The 16,905-nt window shown below is 39.4% G+C and overlaps 1 protein-coding gene and 4 non-coding genes across 5 annotated transcripts; 2 read left to right on the plus strand and 3 right to left on the minus strand.

The window, feature by feature from the left end:
- Nucleotides 1-670: 670 nt before the first annotated feature.
- On the minus strand, nucleotides 671-885 carry LOC140372239 (small nucleolar RNA U3). Its single transcript, XR_011928574.1, has one exon. It is a non-coding gene; the product is annotated as a small nucleolar RNA U3 (small nucleolar RNA).
- A 1,855-nt stretch (nucleotides 886-2,740) lies between these two features.
- LOC140372258 (small nucleolar RNA U3) lies at nucleotides 2,741-2,956 on the plus strand. The gene has a single exon (XR_011928593.1). It is a non-coding gene; the product is annotated as a small nucleolar RNA U3 (small nucleolar RNA).
- Nucleotides 2,957-3,591: 635 nt separating this feature from the next.
- LOC140372249 (small nucleolar RNA U3) lies at nucleotides 3,592-3,806 on the minus strand. The gene has a single exon (XR_011928584.1). It is a non-coding gene; the product is annotated as a small nucleolar RNA U3 (small nucleolar RNA).
- A 2,085-nt stretch (nucleotides 3,807-5,891) lies between these two features.
- Nucleotides 5,892-10,420, minus strand: LOC140371444 (NLR family CARD domain-containing protein 3-like). The gene is made up of 7 exons (XM_072458592.1): nucleotides 10,371-10,420; nucleotides 9,257-9,447; nucleotides 7,373-9,152; nucleotides 7,069-7,245; nucleotides 6,826-6,996; nucleotides 6,703-6,749; nucleotides 5,892-6,430 (listed from the first exon to the last, which is right to left on the minus strand). The coding sequence occupies exons 1-7, from the start codon at nucleotides 10,406-10,408 to the stop codon at nucleotides 5,907-5,909; spliced, it is 2,928 nt and encodes a 975-aa protein (XP_072314693.1). The 5' UTR covers nucleotides 10,409-10,420; the 3' UTR covers nucleotides 5,892-5,906.
- Nucleotides 10,421-16,092: 5,672 nt separating this feature from the next.
- On the plus strand, nucleotides 16,093-16,308 carry LOC140372265 (small nucleolar RNA U3). The gene has a single exon (XR_011928600.1). It is a non-coding gene; the product is annotated as a small nucleolar RNA U3 (small nucleolar RNA).
- Nucleotides 16,309-16,905: the final 597 nt, after the last annotated feature.

Raw genomic sequence — 16,905 nt, forward strand, 5'->3', positions numbered from 1 at the left:
CATAAGCTTTGTGTGTTTCAACTGTAAATGGTTTTATATATCAGAGTGTGTGTTTTCTGTCGTGTTCTATGATAACTTGATGGATCATTTTATCAATAGAATCCCACATTTCTTATGGTTGATTGTATTATTATTATTATTATTATTATTATTATGATTATTATTATGAACTACTTTATTTATACTGAACAGTAAAGTTACTTTCTTCACCTCTATTTATTCAATGTGGTCATTTTACTTACTGTCTGGAAATAATATTGGGGAATTATTATCTTTAATATTGAGCCTATTCAATCAATAAACTATTTGCATTGCAGAGGTTGAGGCGTTGCCATAGAAATTGACAGAAGAGAAAGATTATTGTTCAACAGTGGGGAAAGACAAATAAGTATTAAAAATATATTTTAATGTAACAGTCTAACTACGATGTAAGAACATAGATAATACATCTGGACCACTGGAGATTAGAAACTGTTCCTGGCAGTTTTAATATTATTTACAGTGAGAAAAGATCAGTCACACCTCATTTATGAAGCATTCATTTCTGACAATGACGTATGAGTCAGTATCAGACAACGACACCGTCATGCTCAAAATCTACAACATGTGGTTATTCTCAGATTTTTATTAACAAACAAAGATATTACATGATGGTAGAAATATCTCCCAAGTCACTCAGATCATACTTCTTCCTCACAGTGTCAGAGGAAACAGTGAAGAGTCATCAAGAGCAGAGAGCATGAGGAGTAAACCAGGTCTCTCTGTCTGCTTCATGTTCAGGAAGAAGTATCACCAACTCTTCATCGTGATCAGTGAGACCAAACTCTTTAGAAACACATTTCTCAAGTCACAAACTATAGAAATGATCCCTGAAAGTAAAGTCTTAATGTTGGACAGCTCTGCAGCAGACACTAGAGCCTCACACTGTCACTCTGTGTCAAGTACAATATGTACACTTTTATATCATGTCCTCCATGTTGTTTTCAACATGTGAAAATGTGAAGATGACTTTATCAGTTAAAGGAGAATTTTTTTCCAAAAAGTGTGAATTGAAAAAAGTAGGAAAAAAACATGTTAAGTGTAGGAGGCTAAATGTAGCTCTCTCTAATCCACCAGGTGGCGCTGTGTGCTTTATGTGTCTTAAAGGGACATAAAGTGTTGCACAGGTGCTGCTCTGTTGGTCGGTCACTGTTTGTGCCTGAACTTCCTGTGGAATCGTGTTATTGTCGTTATATTGATCACTGGCTCGAGGCGATCGGAGCAATAAAGACGCTTTATCACAAGATTTTGGATTTGTCTTTTGAGCAGCCGAGAAGTGAGTTTAGTGACCGACTTCACCTCTACATTAACTTTAAAATAAAGATAGTAATATTATAATATTAATGCACTTTTGTGACTGATTTTCACATTTGTCTGATAATTAAACCTAAACTAACATTTATAAAGACATGATTTACAGTTTTTTACGATTGAATAAACACTAAAATCTAAAGTTTTGCCCAATTATCAAAACCTTACACTCCAGGAGCAAAACTCGGCCTCAGATCTGCTCCACTGTAACACAATAAGTCAGTTCACACTTTGTGCAAAACAACACACACAGTGATGTACAACACTGAACACACTTGTGCATTTACACACAGAAGTATATCAAGATGTCACTTCCTTGTAATTCTAAAGCACTGACTGTCAAATGACCACACCCATGTGCCACATGACCACACCCATGTGCCAAATGACCACACCCATGTGACAGCTCATTGAACACTGTCATCAGGTGACCAAACACAAGATCGCTTAATTGTAGACACACCAATCAGGTTTAAGCACTATAAAAATGCAGCAAGTGAGTTCAGCAAACTGAACCAAAATGGAAGGAAGAGGAAGAGTGAGGATGAGATGGAGGAAGAGGAGGAGGAGGAGGAAGAAGAAGAAGAAGAAGAAGAAGAAGAAGAAGAAGACTTCAAGCAGGAGGAAGAGGGGGAGGAGTTTGGGAGGGTTCTTTTTTGTACTGGATAAAATGTAATGTTCATGAAAACTGGGAAATGTTTTCTTTTTAGCCATGTTGGCTTGAGTTTATGGAAAAAAATAAATGACATTGTCAACAGCATTAGTCTTGTGTCCTGTGTGGTGTCTACAGTGATGCACAAGTGTGTGTAGTGTTCACTGTGTGTGTTGTTTTGCAAAGTGTGAGCCAATCTGAGCCATGTTTTGCAAATTCTCTGTGTACTTCACCCACACGACTCTGTGCACTTAGAAGCAGAATTAACCAAGTGTTTAAGGTTTTCCACAGCAGTGTGTAAGTGGTGTGTAAGTGGTGTGTAACTGGTGTGTAACTGGTGTGTAACTGGTGTGTAACTGGTGTGTAACTGGTGTGTAACTGGTGTGTAACTGGTGTGTAACTGGTGCAAACATAGTGAAGTCACATGCAACGTGTGTGTTTCATATGGTAAAAAAATATGGTTTTGATCAATTAGTGTAGAGTTTTTACAAGAGTGTTTCATTTTGCAAAGGAGCTAAAGTGTTTTGATAATTGGGTTTGTGGTTGTGCTAATTGTGTGTAGAGTTTTGCTAAATAAAACAAAACCATCAAAATTGTGTTTATTCAATCGTAAAAAACTGTAACACATTTGTGTTGGATTGACATAATATCCTCTGGATATTGTTATTGGGAGACTCAGAGTATAACACAGAGTGACAGTGTGAGGCTCTAGTGTCTGCTGCAGAGCTGTCCAACATTAAGACTTTACTTTCAGGGATCATTTCTATAGTTTGTGACTTGAGAAATGTGTTTCTAAAGAGTTTGGTCTCGCTGATCACGATGAAGAGTTGGTGATACTTCTTCCTGAACATGAAGCAGACAGAGAGACCTGGTTTACTCCTCATGCTCTCTGCTCTTGATGACTCTTCACTGTTTCCTCTGACACTGTGACGGGAGAAGTATGATCTGAGTGACTCAATCAGATTTGATGAAAAATATTATTAATTGCACATTGAGGAGATTCCTGAAACAAAGAGTGAAGAAATGATGTAACAAATGTTTATGATTTTGATGTAATATTAACACTCCTGTTTGACCATTGACAAACACTTTGGGTGATTTAAAAGAAATATTGAACTATAAACCGTCTCATAAATAGTGGTTTATTGTATTTTTGACCTTGGCCCTCCCAAAAATCTGGACCTCTGTAAACTTAAACTGAACAGTCCTGGTCTAGAAGCACAAATGCATCAATAATACAACTCAAATGTGATGCTATTTTATTGGTGACCACAGCACATATGATGTGGTCCAAACCACTGTGGATGTTGTAGTACTAAAACACACCACTATGTGTCACTCTGGAGACGTGTTTCACTGTCTGAAACATTTGGTTTAATAGTTTTCAGGAAGCTTCAATTGGACCTTCGCTCATTAAATTATATCTAAAGTCCAAAGTGCAGAAAAGAGAGAGAAACATTTTAGTCATTCATGGTTTTTAGATATTCTCCCATGAAAGATACATCTACTTTCATAATGCTCCATATGTTACACAGTAAGGATTATTTTACCAAAAAGAAGTTCAGGCACATATAAGTTTTCAACTCTAAATCACTCAGATCATACTTCCTCCTCACAGTGTCAGAGGAAACAGTGAAGAGTCATCAAGAGCAGAGAGCATGAGGAGTAAACCAGGTCTCTCTGTCTGCTTCATGTTGAGGAAGAAGTATCACCAACTCTTCATCGTGATCAGCGAGACCAAACTCGTTAAAAACACATTTCTCAAGTCACAAACTATAGAAATGATCCCTGAAAGTAAAGTCTTAATGTTGGACAGCTCTGCAGCAGACACTAGAGCCTCACACTGTCACTCTGTGTCAGAAGGTAAACATGTCATCACCAGATTCTAACACTTTTGTAGGAAATGTTCAGAATTCTTCTTAAAACGACATGTTTGTAGATGCGGCTTTTGAGTTTGAATCTTAAACTTTGACACTTGTTACAGCAGAATAAATCCTCACATCTGTAGATCAGGATCTGTGATTGTGGCAAATATTTCCCTCTTTCACATTTTATTTAGAGCAATAAAACAGGAAGAAAAGAGTCAGAAAAACTCTATTTTATTTCTATTTCTGTGAATTTACGTATCCTGGCAATTTACTTGGTCTTTTCACTTTTCTGACCCCACGAAACCTCAAAACATTTGTGAATATCTGTTGTGGCTTCATCAAATACAAGCTCCGCCCTCGTGTGTCAACAATGAACCAGTTTATGCCAAAAAGATATGTACTATTTAAATCTGAGGAATAACAGCCAAATTAAACGTGTTTTATTTTGATTATCTTAAATATTATTCAAAATGTGTCTGTAAATGTCTAGGTTGAGGTTAAATATGACACAAAAAGTGACTCTGCAGTAAAACATAAGCACAAAAGTGTTAAAATGTCACTGTTTATCAAACCAGCATTTTTAATAGTGTATTTCATTCATTATATGTAAATTAGATATGCAAAACAAGTGCTATTCTTCCAAGAACATTCAAATGTGTCTTATTTTCTTCAATATGTAAATAAAAAGCTTTAGATATAATTAGAAAAACACAACAAGGGAATTGTCTTTCAGCATTTATTTAGTAATTTTTTTGGCACATATCATTCTAAACGATGTGTTATTCATGACAGATACTTGTGAATTATAGGTTTTCTACAAAAGTACATGTTAATGACTAGGTTGAGTAATTAAACACACAACAAGGCAGCGAAGGCGAGACACATATAACTATAATGCACTGTAACAAAAACACATACTCTTCCTCCTTCCACAAGTCAAAATAACATAAGAACGTTAAGTAAGGTCATTTCTAAATGTCAAACAATCAGACAAGTTCGATCACATAAATGTCCTTCATCTACTTATAAAGTGACGAGTCAAAGTATAAACAGAAGATAAAGTATAGTGCTGATATTAAAGCTTTGTTGGCGTTAGTGCAGGTGCGTTCACACTCGGCACACACACTATATTAGAATTTGGAACTAAACCAGGAACTAAACCAGGAACTAAACCGGGAACTAAACCTGGACTAAACCAGGACTATAACAGAATCAACCCAGAAACAAAGTCAAAAGTCTAAATTAAACTGGGCTTAAAGTGTGAACGCACCACTAACGCTTATTCTGAACGTACTTTTAAATAGTGTGCTTTTATTTTGAAAAGGTGCTTATTTGTTTAAACAAGAATGCATCAACCTCAAAGGAAACTGTACAAAAATGTAATGTAATATAAAATTAACTCATAAAATAGCAGCTTGTCTTATCTAAAATCATCCCAACAAAAAAGGAATGAAGAAGATACGTTTAATTAGTTCAATTTTGGCCTTTTAAGCTGATTGTAAAACTATTATTGTTTTTGTAAAAGTAAAACATTCTGGTGACTTAAATAAATCTTATTAATTGCTAATAATGAATTGCTTAGTACCTCACGATACGATACAACTTCCGATACACAGAACTTGATACGATGCACATCCTGATTCATGGATTAAAACCTGTGTTAAAATGTTACTAAAATATGATTTGCTAAAGCAGAATATCAAAATACATTAGAATTTCATGTTCAAAGTGTCAATATCAGAATACAACTGTCAGATCCTCAGATTCGGCCTTGATGCAGAAGTATTATCAAGAAGTCCATCATGATATATCACGATATCGATATATTGAGCACAATCCTAGAGTCCAGATCTTTGGAGGATTTGTAATTGTTTCATGATTAATTTAAAAGTCTTGATTGTTTTTTCATTCATTTAAAACATTCATATTCAAATTGTATCACTCTTTGTATCTCTTCATGGTCTGATTCTGTGTATAATGTATTATAGAAATATGGATAAAGTCGTGAGCATAATTGACCTTTAAACCTTGACTTCTCAGTCCAAAGGCTCTTCTCGTCTGCTCTGCTCGTGGTGAAACTTGGCAGAGGATTTCTTCTTCAGTTCTACTGCAGCAAACAGAAGATCAGTGAATGTCTCTCTGAAAGTGTAGAGATGTGCTCTACTGCCTGCAGAGACTCTGTAGAAGGAGAGGACGCCGCACGATTTGTCGAGATAAATGGCCAGTCGACTGAAGCGTGAGCAGTGAACAGAGGAGGCTGGGAAGCTCTGGTTGTTATGGAAAGCATAGCAACCATCTGCAGAGCAAACAAAACTCCAGGACTTCTCGTTTTGTCCCAGCCTAAACTCTGCACCTCTCAGCTCTCTGCTCCCGTACGAGACTCCCATGTTGAATGGTTCAGAGGTGTCGATCTCCCAGTAACTGCGGCCGCTCAGCGCCTGCCGTCCTCGCACCAGCACCAAGTCTGGACCATCTTCAGAGCGGGACAATGACCTGTTCTCATCCAAAAACTGCACGGCTTCACAGGCCGATTCACTGTCCCAGGTGAGATCACACAAATCTGTGGAAAACACAACAAAAATCACTTGTTTCATTAACTTGAGACTGGTTTAGTTCTGGCCTAATCCAGGTTTAGTCCCAACTTTGATGGTGTTTGTGCATTTATGGCCCTTAACTTTGGCAACCACATATTTACCCTCTTTTTTCTTGATCGTGTTCAAGTAATTAACTATCAACAGCTTCATGGAGCTCCTGTGTTTGGTGGACTAAGTCAGTACCTGTGATAAAGACCTTATAAAAACATTGATAATCTTAAAATCTAACTAATCTTACATTTCTTCAGTCCTGGGATCATTCTGTGACTTCCACCATTGGACGTACTGCAAACAAAAGAACATTTAAATCATGAAATGGTCCCAGTTTCTCAGAGGTTTCTGGGATAATTGTGAGACTTACTCGATCTGGAGGTTAAACTGTGGCTCTCTCTTTAGGTCATTCAAGGCTCTTTCTCCTGACTCTTCCAGATGGTTATAACTGAGGTCCAGCTCCTTCAGATTGGACGGGTTTGATTTTAGAGCCGAGACCAGGAAACCACAGCCTTCTTTTGTCACTAAGCAACCGGACAACCTGGAAACAAGCACTACCTATTTTAGACATGAGGTTTATAGGTGTGAGTAAAGAAGTGAAGTTATAGTTTACGTGAGTTTTCTGAGTTTGCAGACTGGACTGCTCAGCCCCTCACAGAGCAGCTTCACTCCAGGGTCTCGCAGGTTGTTGTTGCTCAGGTCTAGATCTCGCAGAGACGAGTGTGGAAACATCAGAGCCAACGACAGAGGCTTCAACCAAGCCTCCGCTTCAACTCTGCAGTCCGACAGGCTGAAGAGGCACATCGACACTCATATAAGGGTCACAACACTCATTGTTGCAGTTATTGTGGTGGTTAAGGGTAGTGGTTGGGCAGAGGTTCACAGAGATAGTCAAATACAAATGATTGTAAACTTACTTGGCCTTCCTGCTGCTCCTGACAGCCGGGATGAGCCTCCGTCGTCCCTCTTCTGACGTGTTGTAGCTCTTCAGATCAAGTTCGTCCAGAACACTCTTTGAAACTTGCATGGTGAAGGCCAGAGCAGAGCAGTGCAGAGGAGTCAGCTGAACCCGAGCCCTGTCCTCTGACTTTAAATACTCCTGTATCTCTTCACTGATCTTGGTGTCTCCCATTTCCACCATGGTTTGAAACAGGTTAATGCAAGCATCTGGGGAGATGGTTTTGCGTCGAATGGCTTTGAGGTGGACCAACATTTTTCTGACTTTGTCTTGACTTGACGCTAGAGGGACCAGTAAGCCAGGAATGAATCTCTGATTAGATTCAAGCATAAGACCGAGAAGGAAACGCTGGAAGAAGTCCAGAAGACCACTGTTCCTCTCCAGCACTTTGTTGACAATCATCTTTAGAAGGTCAAACACTGGGGGTCTGGAGGTCTCTGATGACTCTAGACCTAAGAAGACACTCAGCTCTGGAGCCCAGGTTTTGTTGGTGGTAAAACAGTCATAAACATAAAGAGCAGCAAAGAATTCTTGTATGATCAAGTGCACAAAGAAATAAACTTTCTGCTGCACAAACAGCTGCTCTTCTCGGAGAATGGAGTTGAAAAACCCAGATTCGACTGCAGCATCTTTGAGGTTCAGTCCACACTGTTGTAGATCTTCTTCATAAAAGATCAGGCTGTTCTTTAGCAGGTGGATGAAGGCCAGTTTGCCGAGTTTAAGGAGAAGCCCTTTTTTGGCTTTCAGTAGCTTGGTTCCCTCTTTCTCTGGGTTCTTGTCATATTTCCTGCTGCTGCGTTTGGTTTGAACAGACAAGAACGCTGCCATCATCTCAGTGAGGGTCTGAGGAGCTCCAGTCTGCTCATCTCCTCCAAAGACCTCCTCAAACAAAACAGAGGACATCCAGCAGAAGATGGGGATCTGGCACAACATGTCAAGCGTCTCTGATGACTTAACGTGAGAAATAACCATGTTAGCGAGGTCTGGTTTGTTCTTGAACCTCTTCTTGAAATATTCTTCCTTTTGCTGATCGTTGAAGCCTTGAATCTCAGTAACTGTGTGGATCAACTCTCCAGGGATCTGATGAGCCATCGCCGGTCGAGAGGTGATCCAGAGCTGGGCTGAAGGGAGCAGGTTTCCCTGAATCAGGTTCAACATGAGGCTGGACACAGACATGACTTCTTGGACTGACGTGACTCTCTTTGTCTTTCTAAAGTCCAGGTGAAACCGGCTTTCATCCAATCCATCCAGTATTACAATCACTTTTGTCTGGTCTAAATCCAGTGGGTCAAGGTCGCTCAGAGTGGGATGGAAGTTCTTCAGGAGCTGAAGCAAACTTGTCTCATGTTTGACCAGATTAAGCTCACGAAAAGACAGACAGAAGACGAAATGGACATTTTTGTTGGCAGAGCCTTCAGCCCAGTCTACAACAAACTTTTGGACTGAAAAAGATTTTCCGATTCCAGCCACGCCGTGTGTCATGACTGTTCTGGTCTTCACCAGTGAACTATCAAAAAGGTCAGTGAGATGAACCTCTACTTGAGAATCCCGTTTCAGCATTGGTATGTATTTGGAGTAATGCTCTAGTGGAACCTCTCTCTTGTCAATGTTAATAGACAGTGAAGTGTAGATGTGGTTCAGAGGACGTCTCTCATCTTCAGTTCCTTCACTCGTCATTGAAAATCTGTGGAGCATCTCATTCTTGAGTTTCTCACTTAAGTCAGAGAGTTGATCTTCCCCTGGAAGTATTAAAAACATATTAGTCAATGTCAATGCAACCTCTGGAGGAAGAGGTTAGATGTGTTTGACCGATGGGCCTAAGAGAGATCTCAGCTTGACTCACCTGTCAGGAGTTTTAGAGCCTGTAGGTTTAGTCTCTGAGTGGTGCCACACTGAGGGCAGTGGATCTGACCTGTCGTCTCTGACTCAGTGTCTTTCATCACACAACGAGTACATGCCATGTGAGAACAGGTCAAAAACAAGGGTTCATCTTCAAATCCCTCTTCACAAATGCAGCACAAAGGAACCCAGGGGCTGCATGGAACACAAGAGAAGATGTATTTAACTATTGTGTGACCCTCTGTTTGATACAGTGAATGTCGGATCTGCACTAAAGGTGTTTCAATAGGGTTCACATGACTTCACATCACTCTTTTATATCTATACTTTAAAACTGAGCTTGAGGAGAGGGAAATCATTATTTCACAATATAGAGTAGCTTCAGGAGCTGGTGTCATTTTTCATCATGATTGTTGTCAGTTCCAAACTAAAACTAAAAGCCCCAATAATGACAACTTTCCAGAAAAGTGCAGTGCAGGAAGAGCAAAGATACTGAAGAACCCTCAAGCTCCCAGGGGCCTCTGGCAGAGCGGAGTATGAACGAGCCTCTGAACAGGGCCACAGACTGAGCAGCTGCAGGATAGAACAGAACTTCCTGCAGTACTGCTCAGCGGCCTGTAGAGGGGAAATTGGCTGTTTTGGATCTATTTCAGAACAATTTAAATATTGTTGTGACACACGGAAATGTTAGGTTTTATTGGCCAATCACAGCTTGCTTTGATTGCCCTGACCGCACACCACTGATGTGTTATTGTGATGTAGAAAGAAAGAGAAAAATCCTTTTGCATCAATTTTCTGACTCTGTTTTCAGGAGGAAGCTGCAGGGGGCGCTCTACCACCCGAGCTACAGTTCTGCTTTAATAAGCCACGCAAACAAACATCCTTCAAATGTTTCCTGTGATGAAGCTGAACCCCATGAACAGAGAGAGGAAACTAATGCACGTCCAAGGAGACATGAAGAGAGCAGCTATTGCAGTGTTGGCTTGATGACTTGTGGCTCTCATTAAACACACAAAACAAACAATGACATGAACCAGTTTTATATTTATCTAACAGTTGTCAAAGTGTGACAAATTGTCTGACATAACCTCAGTCAATGATAAATAAATGCTGATTACCTTTTTGGCTCAGGTTGAAAGGTCATAGGTGAGAACATAGAACTACAGCTGGAAAAATAAGAATACAAATTACTAAATGAGATTAAATGTAAAAGTCTTTCATAATGTATAAATGATCAATAGCATCACTACTATGTACTTACCTCACTTCTTTAGGACGATTAGAAAAGTTCATTATATCGTGCTTTGAAGCCGTACTTGCTGTGTCCAGACCAGTGTCTGAAGGCTCCAAAGAACTGAAACAGATTTAACATGAAGTTTAGAGTTTAAAAAAGCTCATTTAAAATATATCACTACATTCACACATACAATCATTCTCTTCTATTCTACTACAGCTCCAGTGTCTTGTATTACTGCACTTGTATTGTTTCTTTTAGATCCAGAGGTGGATTTAAACTTCATAAACTCAGAGTGATACCTGCTGGAGCCAAGTTTCTTCTTCTGTGAAACATCAGCCTGCTCCTCGCTCTTCATCTTCCTCTTCCTCAGTGTTACAGGCTGTGGATTCCACATGTTTACTGCTACAGGAACAAACAATGACAACAATAATAGAAAATGTATTATTCAACTGAGCTCCCGAACAACAAAGACAGCAATTTTATCCTTGAAAATACAGTACATGGCTTTAGTGAAGTCCTGATGGTGGAGCAATTTATTTATTAGTTGGATTTGATTTTTTTCTGTTTTTCAGTTTCATTTTGAATCAGCTCCACACCATTTATTACAAATGATTTACTTCATATTAAAATTTTACATTTCTGTTTAAAAAATGTCCCATGTTGAGAAAAACTAGAGAACAAAGTAGTTAAACAGTTAAAACAACAGCAAACAGACAAGACACAGAGGAGACAGTATAAGTATAAGATAATGACCATTGTATCTGTACTTTAAAGTAATTATATAGAATGACCACAAGAGGGCGCCAAATGCACGATAATAATATGTAATTTAATCTGCTTTAAACAGAACATAATCCACCCTTTGTGTGCAAAACCTGTTGGACATGTCAATAGAGCTTGTTCTTTCAATGTTACACAGTGTGGCATTAAATTTATATCATGCAGCACACAGGTGTTTGTCTTCTTTGCCTTTTTTAATTAAAATAAATAAATATTAATAATTACCTTCAAAATGTGGTGATTCTTAATCTAAACCCCCAAACACAAAAGGCAGGATCCAACAAAAATAATAAGTTGCCTTTTGCTTAACGTTTGATTTGAGTTTCAAAACACATGTGCTGGACACATTTATTAGACATGAATCTACTTTTACCACTGAGTTGAAGAGAACCACGCCCACATGATCCAGTTTAAATATTAACAAGAACAAAGGGCCTATTTCCTGTAAAACCTTCAGCAATAGAAGACACACGTCTCTATGTTTGCTCCATAAACACACTGTACACTTACATAATGTTTCATAAGTATCAGAGTTTGTGCACAAAGTCTCATATTAAACAAATGTCACATGTTAAACAAAGACAACGTCATTCCAACATTTCTCGACGTATAAACTAATATTTAGTTCTAAATGAAGTAGTTCATGTCCGGACAATGTAAACCAACAATAACATACTAATTAAAGGTTTATTCACTTACAGATGCCCGTGTGGTCTCTGTGCTTCTTCGTGTCGTGGCTCGTGGGAAAATGCCCGAGTCAATTTTTAACTTTCGATTTGAAGCGAGGAGAGGGGGCGGGGCTAAACAGAACCGGAAGAGAACCAGCAGATGGCGCCACTAAAGTCTCCAACGGCCACAACTGAACACGTGACTCTATTACTGAGAACACGTCATAATCCTCCCTCATGTGTGAAGTTTCTCTGATGTGAATAATCTGGTTTCTTAAAGAATCGTTCACACTTGTGCCGGTTTGACAAGGAAAAGTATGTATATATATATATATATATATATATATATATATATATATATATATATATATATATATATATAAATACATAAATATATAAATGGGGTGAAAATGAACAGTGAAATGTTGAAGATTGAAAAAGTGCAGTTTAGTTTATAAATGGTGTTTGTGATGATCATATTTCCACTGCTCATGTAAAACAGCATAAATCAGAGCTCATTGTTGTGTTTGTCTGGTTCTTCTGAGTCAAACTGCAGTGTCCTAATGTGAGCAAAACAACCTCTGGGTTTTATCTTCTATGTCGCCTGTATTACACCTGTATTACACCTGTATTACACATGTATTACACATGTATTATGCCTGTATTACACCTGTATTACACCTGTATTACACCTGTATTACGCCTGTATTAAACCAAACCTGTATTACACCTGTATTACACCTGTATTACGCCTGTATTACACCTGTATTACACTGTGTTTTATCTTGTCGCCTGTATTACACCTGTATTACACCTGTATTACACCTGTATTACACCTGTATTACACTGTTTTACTTATAACAACATTAAATTTATCTCCAGCGATGAGATTTAGTCTAATTCTGGTTTTGTTCTGACTAAAACTAGACAAAGTTCAATAAAGCACAATTGCCCTTGTCTTAGCTTATTTATTATTGATAAAGGACTTTGTTGGATTCATACATTTTATCTTACTACTGTATCATGTATATCATGCCTGAACATTTAGTTTGCTTCAAAGTCTAACAAGTGATTCTAAGTGTGTGAGCTGTTTGCAGACGGAGCAGTTTCTCATGAAAGATGAAAACAGATGGAAATACCTAACTTGCTTCGCAACGACAGGACTAACTAACTTGTTAGCTTCACTACCAACCGTCTATGTCAACAGTGTAAAGTGCTGAGATGTATTAAAAGTGTGGGCCAGCTGTCCTGTATGTGACCTGTACCAGTGACCTTTTCCACTCAGGGGCAGCTGGTTAATGTGTGGAAGGTTGGACGGGGGAGACGGGCAGAGCGCTCAGAGTGGTGGGCTGTCCAGTGTGTGAACTGGAAGTCTGTTCCTCTTTGTCGTTTCTCCCCCGTATTCCACCGGGGTTAAAGATATGGTCTCTAAACTTCTTTTTTCTTCTAACGTTGTCTTCCTTCTCAAAGATTTAGTTCTATCAGACTTTAACTGATACTTTATTTTGAAAGTTTAAAGTCCATATGACACTTTAAACTACATTTTTCACTAGAACAAAGATTATATTAAAAATGTTATCAAATATTTTGCCTGTTTTTGTCCAATTTGTCAAATTTGGTGAAGTTTATAATTGTACTTCCTGGTTTGACGTGGCCAGAGAATATGACATAGGTAGAAGTAATTCCACAACTGTTACCTAGCAACCAGATTGTAAACAATGGACAACTTTCATTCAAATCATACAGTAGCTATGATTTGACAAATAATGACGCCTTATTTTAATAAAATAGTTGTTTAAACTGTTTTAAAAATGTTTTCTGCCTTTTTTATGGCATGGCGCTTTTTGATGACATCACAGAGAAAATAAGTTGAAGCAATAAATAAAATAAAAAATCTCCACTACTTTCTGTAATTTGAAAGTTTTTTATTTTTCAAAATTTCTTCACAAACTTCACACAAAAAATGAAAATCAACAACTTCCTGTCATTTTTTCCACTTTTAATCGTCATTTTCTTCACAAACTGCAACTTGACTAATGTAAAACTATAATAATTATTTACCACAGGGACTTTCTCACCAAACGACGTCATAATTATAAAGATACAAGGGCTTTATACAATTATTAGATAAAATAAAGGCGTTATCAGGTCATATTTACTGTCAAATCATAACTGTTGTGTCATTTATGTAGATTTTGGCTCTTGTTTTCATTATAGTTGTGGAATTATCTTTCTCCACATCTGCTGCTCATGTCCAACCAGGAAGTGACATCACGATCTTAGTCACATTTTATCATTTAACCTTAATTCACTATATTTTTGTTGAAATGTGAAGTAAATCCTGCAAATGCACTTTAAGATTATGAACATGAAGTCTATAATTAAGTTGTTTGGATCAATATTGTGTCTTAAAATTAACCAAATGTAAAGCAATAATCTACATATAGTTTAATGCTAAATATCAGGGGGAAAAGCACATTGGTCTTTAATAATGAAGCCGACATGATTAGAGTTTAATCTGGCTCGTATAATTATTATGTTTTATTATTAATATCATTTCATAGCCACGTTTTGGTCTCCTTTGATTTTATAATTCCACAACGCCAACATAGAAGTCATAATGTCCACTTAGTCATGGATTATACTGGATTATACTGGATTATATTGGATTATATTGGATTATACTGGATTATACTGGATTATATTGGATTATATTGGGAAATTGTGCCTTTTTCTGAGTCAAGACCATGAAAACTTTATTTAAACAACAATAACAACAAACGAAACCATCCGACATCGAGTACATTTCAATAAATACTGTTAGAAATCGTCACTTTAAGTCCAGTGTGAGCAGGTTCAACACATGTAGCGGCTTTGACATCACAGAATCACCAGAGTTTGGGTTCGTGGCACGTTTGAGTCGAGTGAGAGCCTCTTCCCACACGTTTAAAGGCTCCGGCGAAAGGCAACGGGACACGCCCTCACGCCCTCACGCCCTCACGCCCCTCACGCCCTCACGCCCTCACGGCCCTCACGCCCTCACGCCCCTCACGGCCCTCACGTCCTCCACGGCCCTCACGCCCTCACGCCCCTCACGCCCTCACGCCCTCACGCCCCTCACGCCCTCACGCCCTCACGGCCCTCACGCCCCTCACGCCCTCACGCCCCTCACGGCCCTCACGTCCTCCACGGCCTCCACGGCCCTCACGCCCTCACGCCCTCACGCCCTCACGGCCCTCACGCCCTCACGCCCTCACGGCCCTCACGCCCTCACGCCCTCACGCCCTCACGCCCTCACGCCCCTCACGCCCTCACGCCCTCACGGCCCTCACGCCCTCACGCCCCTCACGGCCCTCACGTCCTCCACGGCCCTCACGCCCTCACGCCCCTCACGGCCCTCACGTCCTCCACGGCCCTCACGGCCCTCACGCCCTCACGGCCCTCACGTCCTCCACGGCCCTCACGGCCCTCACGCCCTCACGGCCCTCACGGCCCTCCACGGCCCTCACGCCCTCACGCCCTCACGCCGTCAGGTACTGCACTTTGGAGAAACGACAGGACGGACACACTCGAGAGACATAATATAGCATAAATATTAGCACCACGTTCACCTGCTTTAAACTGACAGCACAGCTCAGGGCCACGCCCAGTTTAGGAAATAACCTTCTGTGGTCCATCGAGGACAAACGGGACGAGCAAGGACGAGAACTGGACCAAACCAAGTCCACATCAGGAGCAAAATGGGTCAAATGCACTTTTAGTTTAGTTCATGTTTGGTCCTGGTTTAGTCTTCTTTCCAAGGCTACGATAGTCTTGGTTTAGTCCTGGTTTAGTCTTGGTTTAGTCTTGGTTTTGTATTAGTTTAGTTTTGGTTTAGTCTTGGTTCCAACATGGCCTAAAAACTGTCGAAACAGGAGCCCTCTTCTGCCTCCTACTGGAAGAACAGAAAACAACAGCCACACATTACTCCTGCTGATACAACAAGTGTCAAAGTTTAAGATTCAAACTCAAAAGCCGCATCTACAAACATGTCGTTTTAAGAAGAATTCTGAACATTTCCTACAAAAGTGTTAGAATCTTGTGATGACATGTTTACCTTCTGACACAGAGTGACAGTGTGAGGCTCTAGTGTCTGCTGCAGAGCTGTCCAACATTAAGACTTTACTTTCAGGGATCATTTCTATAGTTTGTGACTTGAGAAATGTGTTTCTAAAGAGTTTGGTCTCGCTGATCACGATGAAGAGTTGGTGATACTTCATCCTGAACATGAAGCAGACAGAGAGACCTGGTTTACTCCTCATGCTCTCTGCTCTTGATGACTCTTCACTGTTTCCTCTGACACTGTGACGGGAGAAGTATGATCTGAGTGATTTAATGTGACTAAATAAAGTAATAAAATATATCAAATAGAATGGGAGACGCCCCTAAAACACATCTGAGAGTCACTGCTTGTCAGTGGTTCTAGTCTCTGAGTTTAGCCTGTGATGAGCTGGACTCTGTTCAGGGTGAATCCTGTCCAGCTCCAAAGTCAGTGAAGGCTCCAAACCCATAACGGGAATAAGAAGCAGAAAGTTTATGAAAATTAATTTTATAATTACATAATTCAGACTGAAAATGCACAAATGTGACGAGAGTTTGAATTGAAAGACGTGTCTTATGCACGTTTTTGTCTATTTTGAAAAGCATCTTGTATATTATTTGTCAGAGAAATATAATCTTTAGTTATTGTATTATAGTTAATATAATAACTGAAAAGTGTGATATTGTGTTCTCTAAATGTAGAGACAGTCGTGGGTGTTGTGTCCTTCCTCTGTAAACTTAAACTGAACAGTCCTGGTCTAGAAGCACAAATGCATCAATAATACAACTCAAATGTGATGCTATTTTATTGGTGACCACAGCACATATGATGTGGTTCAAACCACTGTGGATGTTGTAGTACTAAAATACACCACTATGTGTCACTCT

Source organism: Eucyclogobius newberryi, unplaced genomic scaffold (genome assembly GCF_026437365.1).
Source record: "Eucyclogobius newberryi isolate DKJ021-1_F unplaced genomic scaffold, fEucNew1.0.hap1 SCAF_22, whole genome shotgun sequence".
Lineage (NCBI taxonomy): Eukaryota > Metazoa > Chordata > Actinopteri > Gobiiformes > Gobiidae > Eucyclogobius > Eucyclogobius newberryi.